Below are 14,611 nucleotides of genomic sequence, written 5' to 3'. Positions count from 1 at the left end.
GTTACAAACTTAATTCATTCTGGAGGTCCGTTCTTAAGCTGAAACCGTTTTTATCCTGAGGTGTGCTTTCACTAATGCGGCCTCTGGCGCGCGATTTTTGCTCGCGCTCCAGGGGCCTCCTGCTGCTGCCGCGCTGCGATTTCTGTTCTCATCCTGAAGCAAAGTTCTTAACCCGAGGTCCTATTTCAGGGTTAGAGGAATCTGTAACCTGAAGCGTCTTTAACCTGAGGTACCACTGTATCATGTTCCACCCACTGAGCTGGGGACAAATTCATGGAGCACTAGGCTGTTATTAGCTCTTCAGCAAAATGGCTATGCTCTGCCTCCACAGTTCAGAGGCAGAAGGCAGAGCCAGTGTGATGTAGTGGTTAAGAGCGGGAGTCTCGTAATCTGGGGAACCGGGTTCACGTCTCCGCTCCTCCACATGCAGCTGCTGGGTGACCTTGGGCCAGTCACACTTTGAAGTCTCTCAGCCCCACTCACCTCACAGAGTGTTTGTTGTGGGGGAGGAAGGGAAAGGAGATTGTTAGCCGCTTTGAGACTCCTTAGGGTAGTGATAAAGTGGGGTATCAAATCCAAACTCTTCTTCTCTTCTTCTAAATCTCAGCTGCTGGAAGCCGCGGGGGGAGGCTGGTTTTGCTCTCTGGTCCTCCTTGCAGGTTTTCCACAGCCATCTGGGTGGCTCCTCTTGGGTGCTGTACCAAATGGGCCGCTTTGGTGTCCTTCAACAGGGTGAGCAGAGACTTGCAGGGGAAATTATGACGACACACAAACGTTGCCAACATCATATAGGGCAGGGATGTCCAACAGGTCGATCGCGATCTAGATACCCGGGATGTTTTGGTAGATCGTGGTCGATTGCTGGATCCCTTTCCTTAGCGCTAGTAAAATATAATCCTGCCCTGCCCCCTCGTCCCACCCTCCATTGTTGCACAATCTGCAGAACGGAGTTTACTCAGTGAGGCTGTTTGTTTCCTTAGCGATCTGCAAGTGGCTGTTCCCCTTTCTCCATCCTCCCTAAAAAAAGCTCAACAACTTATCTCTGAACCGTACTGTGAGTAGATCGCAGTCTCTTGGGAGTTGGCCACCCCTGATATAGGCGGCTCTCAGGCAGGTGTGTGGGGGGGAGAGATGTCTTTTTTCCAACATCTGCCACCACCCTGTGGGAAATGCAAGGAAAGGAGAGCAGGCTGCAGCGGTCAGTCAGTGGCCCTGATAGTGGAGCCAGAGTGAGTCCTGCCTGGTCTTTGAGTGGTCAATTCCACAGGCATGTGTTGTTCCAGCTGTTAGTATCCAAGGAGAGAAATCAGATGCACCTGCTGCCGAAATGACACTCCTTGGGGGAGCACTGTGTATTTGGGGTGGGGCTCAGGAACACAAGGAAGGTGCCCTGCGTAATGTATGGGGCAGCACAGGCCATGCGGCCCCTTCTGGAAGCTGCCAGACTGCAGCTCCCACCCTCTCTGTCCCCTGGCCATGCTGGATGAGTTGGAGGGGAGTTGGAGTCCAGCATTATCCAGAGGACACCCCATTTGATGCCCCCGATAGACAGAATCCAGCCTGTAAATATGGAACGTTAATGCATCAACCCTAAACACATATAACTGGGCAGAAGCCCCACTCAATGCAAGGTTTACTTCTGGCAACGTGTGGAGATAGCGAGGCTGTATTTGCAGAGGCCATTTGAAGATGATGCCCTGTTCAATTTCTTTTTCTTTCTCTTCCTGTCTGAGGTCTCCAGAGCAAGGAGCTATTCTACCTGACGTGGGTGAAGGGGTTCATTTTTCAGTCATCTATTAATCCAATGATGCATGCATTTTCACAGCTGCATAAGGTCTTGTGGGGAGAGGAAGGTTTCCTAGAATTACAGAGTTGTGAGGGATCCTGAGGGTCATCTAATATCACCCCTTGCAGTGCAGGAAAAAATTGCCCAACGTGAGGCTCAGACGCACAACCGTGGGATTGAGCGTCTTATCCTCTGCCAAATCAGACAACTCAAATGGAAAACAAGACTGAAGGTGAGAAAATTTATTAGGACTCCTAAAAGTGTGACTATCTCTCTAAGAAGCTGCAGAGGAAATTCTGGGAAAAGGAAAGAAAATGCAAACCAAGAGCAACCCATTTTTTTTTTTTTAAATTTCTGCTGAATTGACTGGAATGAATCCTCTCAAAGGGCCCTTGGAAAACTGCCCAAAGGGCTCTTGGCAGGTAAATGGTTTTTATGTCAGTCACTCTGGTCTGGAGAGAAACTACTGCTGGGCCTGAGAGGCAGATTTAGTCCCCTCAGGAGATACTGAGGTCAGTTTTATTTCCCCTCAGAGAAAAGAAAGGGAGGAGGGTCTCTGCAGAGAACGAGGCTCCTGAGAACGTGTAGAGTTCGGCTCCTGAGTCAGCGTCAGAAAAAGACACACGTCCCCCTTCATAGTCCAGAGTCACCCGGATCCTCCTGGGCTTCTCACTCAGAGACAAAAGAGAGTAATAAGGGGATTTGCAGGCAAAGTACTTCCCTCCCAACTTCCGCACAGCCCAGATCCCCTCCTCAGGGAATATGGAGAAGCTGCCCTTTCTCCTCACAGACTTCCTGGCGACCCCCAAACCCCACAATTCCCCACTTTCCACAGTGACTTCCCAGAAATGTCTGCCTGCTGTGAATCCCTGACTTCCCAACACATTAATCTCGTGGCTAAATCTCTGAGGATTGTTGGGCAGGGCTTGAGGTTTGTCTCCCCTACTCAGGCTTTTCCGATCCTCGGACAGGATGAGTTCAGGATGGGCTGTGTCTGGATCCAGAGTGACATTTGCTGTTGGGGAGAAGATGAGGGAAAGAGAAGATTAGGCAGAGTCAGTTGAGAGACAGAAATGGACACCTTGATAAATAAATTAAAAACACCCAAAAAACCCAGATTTCCTTTCAGATCAATGGGATTTATTTGCGTCACATGCTAGACTGAGACTCCTCCTTGCAGACTCTCATCAGAATAAATATATTCCTTGATGGTTTTTAAATCAGTTCCCTTCACTTTCTTATATTTGATGTGTATTGTGCCTGCCCTCCTCTCAAACCAGGCATTTTCTAAGGGGGAAAACCACCCAGGAAACGTTTTACTCAGCTCTTCTGTGTTATCTAAGGGGAAAGAGGGGAGAATTGGAGGAGACAGGAGAGGAGAGAAGCTGCTTTCCTCTGACAATCTCTGTGGGAACTGGCCTTTGGGGACCTCTGGGTTGGCCTGGGAGATGAGGACCCCACTGTAATAATAATAATAATAATATAGTGACATTTGCCTACTGCCCTTCATCCATAGGTCTCAGGGTGGTTCACAGCATAAAAATACAACACAAAATCACATACTGTATAGGTGTCCCCTCACTTTTGCGGGGGTCATATTCTGGGCCTTTGTGCCCACAATTTTACAAAGGACTGCTTATTCCATGCATCTCTTTTGAATTTAATATATACCATAAGACTAATTCCCTGCTGGAAAGGAGGAATAACTCAAAAAGTTACCAGTCAGGGGCCAAGGCAGTCATGATAGGCAAGTGTAGAGTTGCTGTATTTCGAAGAGCAAAAAGAGGACACATTGGCCAACTTCTACTCTTAACCATGGATCGCTATGACAGCACTCGTTTTAAATACCTCTACTCTATGTAGGCTTTCACAGCTGTGATATACTGCTAGTAGCAATGTTCTTAACTTTCAACAACCAAAGAATAATAATAATAATAATAATACATATTGCTCCCTCACTTGCCACATGAAAATATTTGGGCTCATGTTCCCATCTTTGTGAACGCAAGTGTGCACAGAACAATTTATTAAACTGTTCAACATGTACATATGGACTCTCCTTAAGGGCAGGGGGATGTTGACTCTAGCCCTCCCGGACTCCTTTGTCAAGATCTTGTAGCTGAGCCAGCGTCCTTTTAGTTCAGCCACAAGAGAAGGGTTTTACACAGGACGTGGCTAGCTTAAGATGCTGCTCTGTTGCTTAGATGGGTGCCTTAGATCGGAGTCTAATGCACTAGAATTTTTTTCATGGGTTACTGTAAACCAAACCAAACAACTTGAGACATTTTGCCAAATTTGAAAAATCCACCCAGGGGAGAAATTTTAATCATGAAAATAGAAGGCCTGTCTGAGAAAAAGAGGACATGTGGCAACCAGTCCTGAAAAAGGTCACATGGAAAAGCAACCCAACTCTCTCTAGGCAGGAATGAAACTCTTCCCTCTTTTATCTGACGCTTCTGGGCAATTTCTCTCCCCTCCTTCTGCACCTTCAAGTCCACCCTCTCTTCCCTTGTGGTAGAAACAGCAGGGCCAGAGTCAAGCTGTACAGAAGAGACTCTTGACCCCCATGAAACACTAGTCCCCCCTCCTGTGAATTGGGGTCTCCAGGTGAAATTTACCTCTCTGAAGATATCTGAATGACTGAACATCTGAGGAAGCAAAAAGACAGGCTTAACAGGCTACAATGCAATAGTTAAAAACAAAAAATAAATCTTTTTTACAAAACATAACTATAACATAGCATCAGTTGTTTCCTTATTTCAGGCAAAATATTAAATCATGCAAAGATGACAGCTGTAGGCCTAAGTAGTGATGTTAAATAATCTCCAAAAGACTATTCTTGAGAATGTAATATCACTAGGCAAAGGAATTAAAACAACTGACGTGTTTAGTTGTAATTCCTGCATTGTAGGGGGCTGGACTAGATGATCTTTGGGATCCTTTCAGACTCTGCTATTCCATGATTTCATGGGAAAATGAGAAATGGTAAACCATACTAGGAAATGGCAGAATACAATCATTCAAAATCCACAAATGAAATGGGGGTCTGAACTGGATGGATGAAGAAAGGTTTAACATCTGCCCCAAGTAAACTGGCGCGGAAAAGCTGTTGAAACTGGCATTTCCAAGCATGCTGACAAACCAAATTGCAGAGGAAGAATCGGCAGAGCTTTACCCTGTACTTCCAAGGGACTCGTGCAATGGGAAGTCCTTCCTCATGGAATGGGGCTGATCTCAAAAGAAGTGTGGGTACTCTGAGGAGAAGGGGATGGCTGAAGCACGAGAAATGGCTGGTGAGGTTGAAACTCTGAGGAAGAGGCGGCTCAGGCCTTGGCTCTGCTGCTGGGAGACCAGCCTGGCAGGAGGTGGAGGAGGGGCTGGGTGCTTGCGGGTGCCCTTTTTAACTTCACGAGGGAGAAATCGAAGCAAATCTAGAGAAGCCCCAAAATAACATCCTCAGATTATGTGGAGGGATAAAAAAATGCAAGGGAGATTCCTTATACATGAGAATTCGACAAGATGGACATTGGACTAACCCTGCAGGATTCTCCTTAAGGGCTTTTGTAAGATATTGTAAAGCTCTGAGGCTTTCCCCCTTTTATGAAAGAAAGCAAAATCTATAAAATTAAGGGAGAAACCAGGATAATAGTCTATAGGCAGGAAAGGAACTGACGACTGGTGTGCAGGTTCTTCGCAGGGACAAACTCTGCCCCCAATCCAAGCCTTCAAACTCCCTCCCAGTTCATTCATGGGACAGACAAAGAACCCAAACGCCAGTAGAGGACTGTTTCCCAGAGTTACACCATTGATGGGTGTCCCAAAGTCTGCAGAAAAGACGGTTCAACACCCATGAAATATCAGTCCCTAATCCCTCCTGAGAAATTGTTCCTCCCCTATAAATTTACCTTTCTGAAGCTGCTTTCTGAATAACACAGCATCTGAGGAAGCAAAAAGATATAAAGTGAATTCAAGTACAATTATTAAATATTAATAAAATCGTACAAATAATAATCAAAAACTAGAAAATCATAGGAAGAAGCTATGAAAATAAATAAAGCTTTAAATGAGAATGGTGGGGGGAATCATTAAAGCCAAAATTGTGAAACATAAGTAGAAGCAAAGGTTGCTGTAGAAGGACTGGCAGAGCTCTCAGGCAAAAGGAAGCCCTTCCTCACAAACCTTCTACAAATCTTTAAGGTTCTTCACAAGCATAATTGTTCCCTTTGGGGCTCATGTACTCTTGCTTCCACTCTCAATGGGGGAACTCTCAGGAGATTTTGACACACGAAGCCCTAGATATGGCAGCTGCAGGGGGACGTCTGAGGAGAAGACGGCTCAGGCCTTGGCTCCACGGCTGAGAAAGAAGCCTGAGCAGGAGGCAGAGGGGGAACTGGGGGCTTCTTAATGCCCTTTGACTCCATTCAGAGCAGGAGAACCTCCAAAAGGACAAACTCAGATTGTGTAGACAGGGAACCACAAGGAAAAGGAGGTATCATATAACTGTAAACAGAAGCACATGGGAGGAAAAAAATCCTGACTTTGCTCTACACTCTGGTTCAGGCTTTCTTTACAGGATCCAGCGTCACAATATACATGGGCCATTCTGGGGGACAGGAAATGAAGGCTGGAGCACCAAGAAGGAAGGTATCCTGGGGTAGCTCAATTCCATGCAATAAGAGCCAGGCATGTTCAGTTCCGAAGAAGTAACAGAATTCCCAGTGTGAAATCCTGGCAGCCAGTTTTCATTACCTTCCCATAGATTCATTCTATCCTCCACAAGGTGATTTAGATCACAGGATTTGAAGATCCTGTTCCTCAGCTCTGGAGGGAAAGCCAGTGGCTTCTCTGGACTCTCTCTTTCCTCATACCTGGTGAAAAGAAAAACAGTGAATGGCCCCATTGTGGCCCCATCTCCCTAATTATTATCATGAACAAAGTTGAAGTTCATTTCCCAACAGGTAATTTTCAGGATTCAGCTTCATCTCTTGACACCCACCTCCAATTCCTGGTCGGAGGCTTCGTATGGATGCTAAACAGCACAAGGGACAAGATGTAACCCCAAGCGACACCACCGGAGGGCTCCCATGGCTTCCCAGGACTTAAGACCTAAACCCCTGAGGTGGAATGCTGGCAACCCCTCCCTCCCTGAGCTTTTCCAGAGGATCTGAGTGATGTCCAAAGCTGCCAAGAGTTGGGTGGCTGCTACTTGGACAAGATGCTACTTGGACATTGAAATCTGTTGGTACATCCTAAGCTCTTCCCAAGCATCTTTGGCACTTTCTCTTCTAGATGTTTGAAATTACCAAAAAGTCCATGGACAGAAAGTTCAAGAGAAAGAAAAGAGCCCCCATCCCTGTGTGAAGTGGTGTGGGGAGGGAGGGAGGAGGCAGCTGACCTTGAACCTTGGAGGGAGAATTGGGGGGCTACAAGTTCAGAAGAGGGGGCCCTACTTTTACCTGAGAGATGCTGCAGGGAGTGTCCTACAGTCTCCCCCCTGCAGGTCCTGGAGGGCCATTCTGAGGTTCCTGCATCTCAGCTTCAAAGAGTGATGCTAATGGAAATGAGCCAGATCCACTTACCTCTGCAAGGTCCTTCTCACATCCTAGAGGGAAAAAGAGAAGGGAATTCACTGCACACCACAGGCCACACTAGGAAGACCCCCTCAGACCCTGGCCCTCGGATGTCAGTCTGCCTGAAACATGCCAAGGTTTTGGGTAGGGATGGCGGAATCAGCCAGTTTTCGTTTCTCACAACTTTTATTTTTCCAATCCGCAATTGTTCCAATTTCAAGTTCTCCACATATCCATAATTTAATAACTTTAATCCAGTTTGCATTGTGTGATTCAGACAAATGTAAGCCTACCAGGGCACTGTCCCAGTCCCCAAATTTCAAATTCTGTTTTCCATCTGGAAGTAAAAAAAGCACCTGCAGCATAAAATGCCTCCAAAAGGGTAAAAAAACAATTCCGTGTTTCTTTGGGCTCATCCACACTTCTGCTTTTCCTGTACCCAGAAAACATGAGTCCAAGCGGTTTTATCTTTGCACTGCCGCTTTCCCTCAGGAAAAACCTGCTCCTTAGCGCAACATCAAAGCAAACGTCAATCCAGAGAAAACCTGGCTGAGGTTTGCTCTAATTCAGCAGTAAAAAGAGGGTTTTCCTGGAGGAAAGGGGTGGGACAAGCAGCAGTCTGGATGAGTCCCTCTGTCTTGCTCTTTGGTCACTGTGACTGAGCACCATTTTGGACCAATCTGTATCCATGGGGAAGGGGATCAACCCAGAAGTTGTGGAGGGAATGGGAAGAGAAGCTTGGTCAAAAGACTGGCTCATGTCGGAAGGAGGCCTGAATGCATCCCAGACGAAGCCCCCACAGCTGAGAGGCATTCGGAGACAAAACAACAGCAAAGAGTAGAAGATCAGTTCCATCAAGAACACAGACGTATCTCTAGTCTGCATTCAGGTGAGTTCAGCATCCCAGGTCTCTCGGGTCTTCCTGTACATTACAAACCTGACTAGAAGCTCCATCAACTCAGCCCCTGCACTCTTTGCATGCATGAATGGGGCAGCCTTTTCCTGGAGCCTTGGGCTGTTTCTGCCACCATCTTACCTGCAGGAGTTCACTCGCTGGCTGCTGACGCTTCTCCTCCATCTCCTGGATGATCCTCTCAAGAGAGGAGAGTTTCCTGGAGAGTCTGGCCAGTTGCTCATCCCTTTTCCCTGCAATCTCCTTCTCCACCTCTTCCACATGAGTCAGCAGACGTTTCTCTTGTTCTTCCAGGAACTGGCGCAGTTCTCTGAACTTCTCCGCAGTCTTCAGCCTCTCCGTTTCTGTTAATTTCTGCAAGAAAATAGGACCTCTGAGTGTGGAAGGTGCTCAGCCTTCAAAACATCAGGAAGAGAATAGTGAGAATTCCACAGGGACGACACTTCTGATTTTTCAGAGACATGAAACCTCCAGTTACTAAAGAAGTAAACCTTTATTTTGAGGGGAGGCCCTCTCCATTGCTGTTTCTGTTGACTTCTATTTTGCAGAGGGCTACAGCCTAAAGGAAGGAACATTTTTTTTTCTAGCCATGGATATGTGGGGTGTAAAAACGTATTGCAGTTAAATACAACAGTCCAACAATGCTCATGTTGGGGAATGCTTTGCTAGTTCCTCCTGAGCTGAGACAGACTTCCTTTGCATGTGACTTAATATGAGTGTAGCCTGTTCTTGGGAGAGGAGCACACGGCATCCATGTTCTGCTCTGTGTCTTCTCCATTGTGTGTTCCTAAGACTTAAAGAAATGGGAGTGCCTGATCACCTCATCTGTCTCCTGAGAAATCTCTATGTGGGACAAGAAGCTACAGTTAGAACTGGATATGGAACAACTGACTGGTTCAAAATTGGGAAAGGAGTACGACAAGGCTGTATTTTGTCTCCCTGCTTATTTAATTTATATGCAGAATACATCATGCGAAAGGCTGGGCTGGATGAATCCCTAGCCGGAATTAAGATTGCTGGAAGAAATATCAACAACCTCAGATATGCAGATGACACAACCTTGATGGCAGAAAGTGAGGAGGAATTAAAGAACCTTTTAATGAGGGTGAAAGAGGAGAGCGCAAAATATGGTCTGAAGCTCAACATCAAAAAAACGAAGATCATGGCCACTGGTCCCATCACCTCCTGGCAAATAGAAGGGGAAGAAATGGAGGCAGTGAGAGATTTTACTTTCTTGGGCTCCATGATCACTGCAGATGGTGACAGCAGCCACGAAATTAAAAGACGCCTGCTTCTTGGGAGAAGGGCAATGACAGGCCTAGACAGCATCTTGAGAAGTAGAGACGTCACCTTGCCAACAAAGGTCCGTATAGTTAAAGCCATGGTTTTCCCAGTAGTGATGTATGGAAGTGAGAGCTGGACCATAAAGAAGGCTGATCGCCGAAGAATTGATGCTTTGGAATTATGGTGCTGGAGGAGACTCTTGAGAGTCCCATGGACTGCAAGAAGATCAAACCTCTCCGTTCTTAAGGAAATCAGCCCTGAGTGCTCACTGGAAGGACAGATCGTGAAGCTAAGGCTCCAGTACTTTGGCCACCTCATGAGAAGAGAACTCCCTGGAGAAGACACTGATGCTGGGAAAGATGGAGGGCACAAGGAGAAGGGGGCGACAGAGGACGAGATGGCTGGATAGTGTTTTCGAGGTTACCAGCTTGAGTTTGACCAAACTGCGGGAAGTAGTGGAGGACAACAAAAGAGTTAGGAGAAGTGACTGCTCAGTCGCAGTCACTAGAGACTATTTCTATTATGGGATAATTCACAAAGTTATATGTTGTTCTGTAAATTAAGTCTGCCTTCAGGAATCTCATTGTGAAGTGGATGACTGTAAGTGAACTAGCTTTATGTTAACTTTAATCAGATGGTCGTGTCTACTCTTTTAGGAGGGATATAAAATAGGGAAACCAGGAATCCTAAATAGTGAGGTTCAGATGAGCCTGCAACTAGCTAACCGCTGTGTAATTTAAAAGGGGGATGGATTAACAACTCTGCTAAGTTATAGAACTTGCTGGCGCAAGTTAGGAAGGAAATAATAAAATAATATATCTTCTCCTGCCTCCATAAACATCCCCACAGGATATTCCCTGCATGATTTGGGGCATGGCATAACTGGAGTTCATAGTTTTTCAGAGAACGTCCAGGGACATAAAACACCCTCAGTTTAGACTGGGACCATTGAGGTGTAGGAAGGCAACAGAAACAGAGGAGGATGAGGAGAAAGTGAAGAGTTTATCCCCAAAGCTCCCTTAATTTCCTAAAGATGAACAATAGCGCACATTTAGAAAGACAACTCTTTAGTAATATTTATGGTAAATCAAGATTTGAATTGACCTACTTCCACCCTCTCAGCTCACAAGTCCTCAGGTTCTCCTTCACTGCTATTCATATAATCAACAAAAATGGAAAATAAACTCATATTAACTGCATTCAAAAGTGAATTTACTTAATCAGCTATTGCTGAAAAATTATGGGGACCAAAACAGAGCAATCCTTTGAAATTCACACCTCTGAATTGTTCACGGTTGACCCAGTCAGGTAATGTTCACAAAAAGTGTATTTATGAGGGTAAAGTACATATAAAAATATTTATACAAGGAAGTAGCTACCCTAACATCTGGTTCATTTTCAGAATAATAAATGAATAAACAAACTGATATGGATAAATGAGAAATGGGGAGAAGCTGAAATGGGCAGATTTCCCCATCCCTTCTCAGTCCTGACTCGACTCTTCAAGTGCTTGTTCCCTCACTAGTAATAAGAGTGGCACTTACAAGGAGGTCTTTGCTTTCCTTGTCCAGGGCTGCTTGATGGGCCAGAATTTCCTCTCTCTCTTTCCTCAGAATCTTCAGGCGGCTACAGATCTCTGCCTAAAGAGAAAAGGAAGAACTCAGGTTTGATAGAGACACACAGAGAGATGAATATTACACTGGCTTCTTGGGCTCGGTGGCCTTGCTATAATAGCAAAGTAGTTTACTGGAGGAAATAAGAGTCTAGAGGTTTTCAACCATTTGGGTACATTACTCCCTCGACCAACTACCTTTTTCTGCAGCACTCCTGTGGGGCTCAGGATCCCAGTTAGGTCCCCCCTTGCTTGCAGAGCTTGCAGCCCCTCACCCTTTCTCTAACACCCTCCCTTGTGGAGGGCTCTCTCAGCCTCCTCTCCCCTCTCCTTAGGAGTCCTCCTTTTGGTCTCTGAGCTGCCCCAAAGAGAGGTGCCTCCTCACGCTGCCCCACAGGGACTTGTCTGTCCCTTCCCACCAGCACGGGCCCCTCGCCAGTTTGCTTGCTTCCTCGGAGGCCGCCTCAGCTCCTGGCAGCCAACACCCCCTGGCCAGCCCCAGAGGCACCATTCCCCAGCAGAGCTTGTAGCCAGGGCTGCTGCAACAAAGAGCTGCGCAAGCCTTTGGGAGATCCAAGGAGGGAGGAAAGGAAAGAGGGACAGAGGCCAGTGTTGCACCCCTGAGCATCATTCAAGGCAGCCCAGGTGCCACAGCACACGGGTTGAAAAGCACGGCAGAACTGGGATGGGAAAGTTTTCTAGCGCAACAAACTAGTCTGGAGAAGAGCAAAGGCAGCCATTTATCTCCTCCGAGGAAAGTCCCAGCCTGACTTCTCATCTTGAGGTCCCAGGGAGACGTGGGAAGAGGAGGAGGAGGAGGAAGGGGTGAGACAGGATCCAATCTGGGATGTATCAGTCTAGCATCAAAGAGATAGTGAGGTCGGCCCAAGAGGCTAGAGAGACAGGGATAGAGCAGCGCTTCTCAAAACTTCTCCCATTCCAAACCCCTCTTCTGCAAGCCTAGGGTTTTTCCATCCTTCCTCTTGACCCCACTGCTCTGCCACTTAATTCGGTCAGATGACAATTCAGGTTTTCTGCTACTTGTCAGTAGAATTTTATCTTTTTTATGTAATAGCACAGGTCCAATTCTGAGTTGTCATGGAAAAGTCACCTTCCCCCTAGTCTTTGCAGATGCTACTCTGAACCACTGAGTCCTTTGCCATTTGGGATGGGAGGCGATCCTCAGAGCCCCCACAGCACCCCCAGAATAAGCGTGCTCCCCACCAGTAGGTGCTTCCACCACCCCCCACTCCTAAATCTGCTTCCAACAGAAACTTGGGGGGGGGGATCCTGCACCATCTGGTCAATTCCTGGCCACTGCCCCCCCCTGCAACTGATCCCTTGCTGCTCTCTGTTTTGCAGGGCATTGAGGAGGCATCCTGATAGCCAAAGGAGACATGTACCGGTACTTAGTTGTGTATGGGCAATTCACATTTGCGTGTCGAGACCCCACAGCCACCCCCTCGTTGGGAAATAACTCACACAAGGACACAGATATTAGGTTTATGTTATTGGGCAAATTTTGGCCACAGCTTTATTGAATTACAGAATGTGAGCGGCATTGGCTTAGGTATTGATTGGCCCTGACTATATCTGACCCCTGCCCGCTGTGCCGGAAGTCCAGTAAGGGTAAGCCCCCAGTAGGGGGAGCCCTGTTGAAGCGAACCAACTCAAACTCCCCTTGGTGTTCCCATGGGGGTTGTGTCAAGGCCCCCAACTGGGCTTCCAACAAGATCAAGACCCCGGATTCCTTTAACGGAATACGCTTAAGCATGGAGGGGCAGGTGATGGCCACACCTCCCCTCCCCCCCCACAAGGTCAAACAATGCCTAACCCCAACCCTAACAGAGTTGTGAGGTAGGCGAAAACCAAGTGGCCAGTTCCAATTTGCCAAGTGGAAAAATCCCTACCAGGCCCCTCGGACAACCAAGGCGACCAACCGAAGTCCATAGCAAGGCCAGTGCCTAACCTGCGAATAGGGAGGGAGGGCTGGTGATCGAGGGAGCAAGCCAAAGAGGAAGCTCCTCGTGGCCACACACACACACACACACACACACCCGGCCACCGGATTGGCTGGCCGGGCTCTGACGTGGCAGGGATGACCCCTGGCAAGGGGGGACAAAGTCCACACCTCCTCCCCACTGGGAAGTGGAGCTGTGTGTAGTGTTTTAAATATTTACAAGCAACCTGCTGGGGATGTGAATGAGGTTATCCCTTTCTGGCAGAGAGAAAGACTGTGACTCCCTCCTCCCAGTCATCCCAGGAGCCCTCAGGCTGCTTTTTACATAATAAACCACCACCAATTCATGCAGTGCCTACTTTGGACCTGAGAATTAAAAAGAAAACCTCCCAAGAAGAATCCACAGCTATTTCTCCCTCTCAAGATCCAGGGATCTCCTACCTTGTATTCCTCAAAAGCCTCCTTCAGAGGAATCACCTTGTGATTTTCATGTTCCTTTGATTTGTCACACACCAGGCAGATGGGGGCTTCATCCTCCTTGCAAAAGAGCTTCAGGGGCTCCTGGTGATCCTCGCAGACTCCTCCTTTCCCTCCTTCCTCCTTTCCCTCTTGAAGGCCGAGATTCTGGGCTATTTCTACGAAGTTTGCCAGTTGCCTGTTGGGGATGAGGCTCCTTCTCTGGACTGTTTTTCTGCACTGAGGGCAGGAAGCCTCTGCCTCCGATTCCCCCCAGAACAGGATCAAGCAGGATCGGCAGAAGTTGTGCCCACACTCTGGGATGGTGACTGGATCCTTGAAGTAATCCAGGCAGATGGAGCAAGTGGCTTCATCACGGAGACGCTGGATGTGACCCCCTGCAGCAGCCATGGCTCCCTCAGGCAAAAGTCCCAGGTAAGTTTCGTTTTCTCCGTTTTCAGCTACCAGGAGTTTCCCTTCCTGGAAATGACTCAGAAACTCAGTCACCACATGATCTTTTTTTAAAAAAAAAACATGTCCCCAGGTCGTTGCATTTGGTGAATGTTTTCTCAAGTAGCAGCGAATGCTTCTGGGCTGCTTCCCATGCTTTTGATTACACACAAACACACAAACCTAGTAGGTTGTGATAGTCATATTGTAACATTTTAATTCATAGGCTTTGTGATAGGAAAAAACTGCTCCTTTCCCGTTATGGGGTATCCAAGAGCCCGTATAGAGTCCTTACGTAGGTTCACTATTGATAGGAGAAAAATAACAGAGGCCAGCCAGAGAATATTGAGCAAAGCAGCTAGTAAGCATGATGTTTATTACAGCTGTTGCAACAGGGTGCTCACCCCCCACCCCCCACGCAGGAGGGAGGAGGAACACAGAACATTGCTATGCCAGCCCTTATATAGACTTTTGAAAATTGCCACCCTGTAGCTCAAGTCCGGGACGTGGGTGGCGCTGTGGGTAGAACCTCAGCGCCTAGGACTTGCCGATCGAAAGGTCGGCGGTTCGAATCCCCGCG

The 14,611-nt window shown here is 47.4% G+C and overlaps 1 protein-coding gene across 1 annotated transcript; it reads right to left on the bottom strand.

The window, feature by feature from the left end:
• Positions 1-2,013: 2,013 nt before the first annotated feature.
• LOC114592279 (zinc finger protein RFP-like) lies at positions 2,014-14,070 on the bottom strand. Its single transcript, XM_077922183.1, has 8 exons — positions 13,567-14,070; positions 11,098-11,193; positions 8,393-8,623; positions 7,366-7,388; positions 6,536-6,654; positions 5,692-5,724; positions 4,405-4,434; positions 2,014-2,801 (listed from the first exon to the last, which is right to left on the bottom strand). Exons 1-8 carry the CDS (start codon positions 13,990-13,992, stop codon positions 2,284-2,286), a joined length of 1,476 nt encoding a protein of 491 aa, XP_077778309.1. The 5' UTR covers positions 13,993-14,070; the 3' UTR covers positions 2,014-2,283.
• Between the last annotated feature and the right edge of the window lie 541 nt (positions 14,071-14,611).

The sequence above is a fragment of the Podarcis muralis genome, chromosome 2, assembly GCF_964188315.1.
Source record: "Podarcis muralis chromosome 2, rPodMur119.hap1.1, whole genome shotgun sequence".
Taxonomy (NCBI): Eukaryota; Metazoa; Chordata; class Lepidosauria; order Squamata; family Lacertidae; genus Podarcis; species Podarcis muralis.
This window is presented reverse-complemented; position numbering and strand designations above follow the sequence as displayed.

What these genes read in the sequence shown, in the direction of transcription:
- LOC114592279 (XM_077922183.1), bottom strand. Translation starts at nt 13,992, where the DNA reads ATGGCTGCTGCAGGGGGTCACATCCAGCGTCTCCGTGATGAAGCCACT. An exon ending in AGGCTTTTGAGGAATACAAG is followed by an intron (nt 11,194 to 13,566) that starts GTAGGAGATCCC and finishes TTTTCTCTTTAG; the next exon opens with GCAGAGATCTGTAGCCGCCT. An exon ending in AGGAAAGCAAAGACCTCCTT is followed by an intron (nt 8,624 to 11,097) that starts GTAAGTGCCACT and finishes ATTTTCTTGCAG; the next exon opens with AAATTAACAGAAACGGAGAG.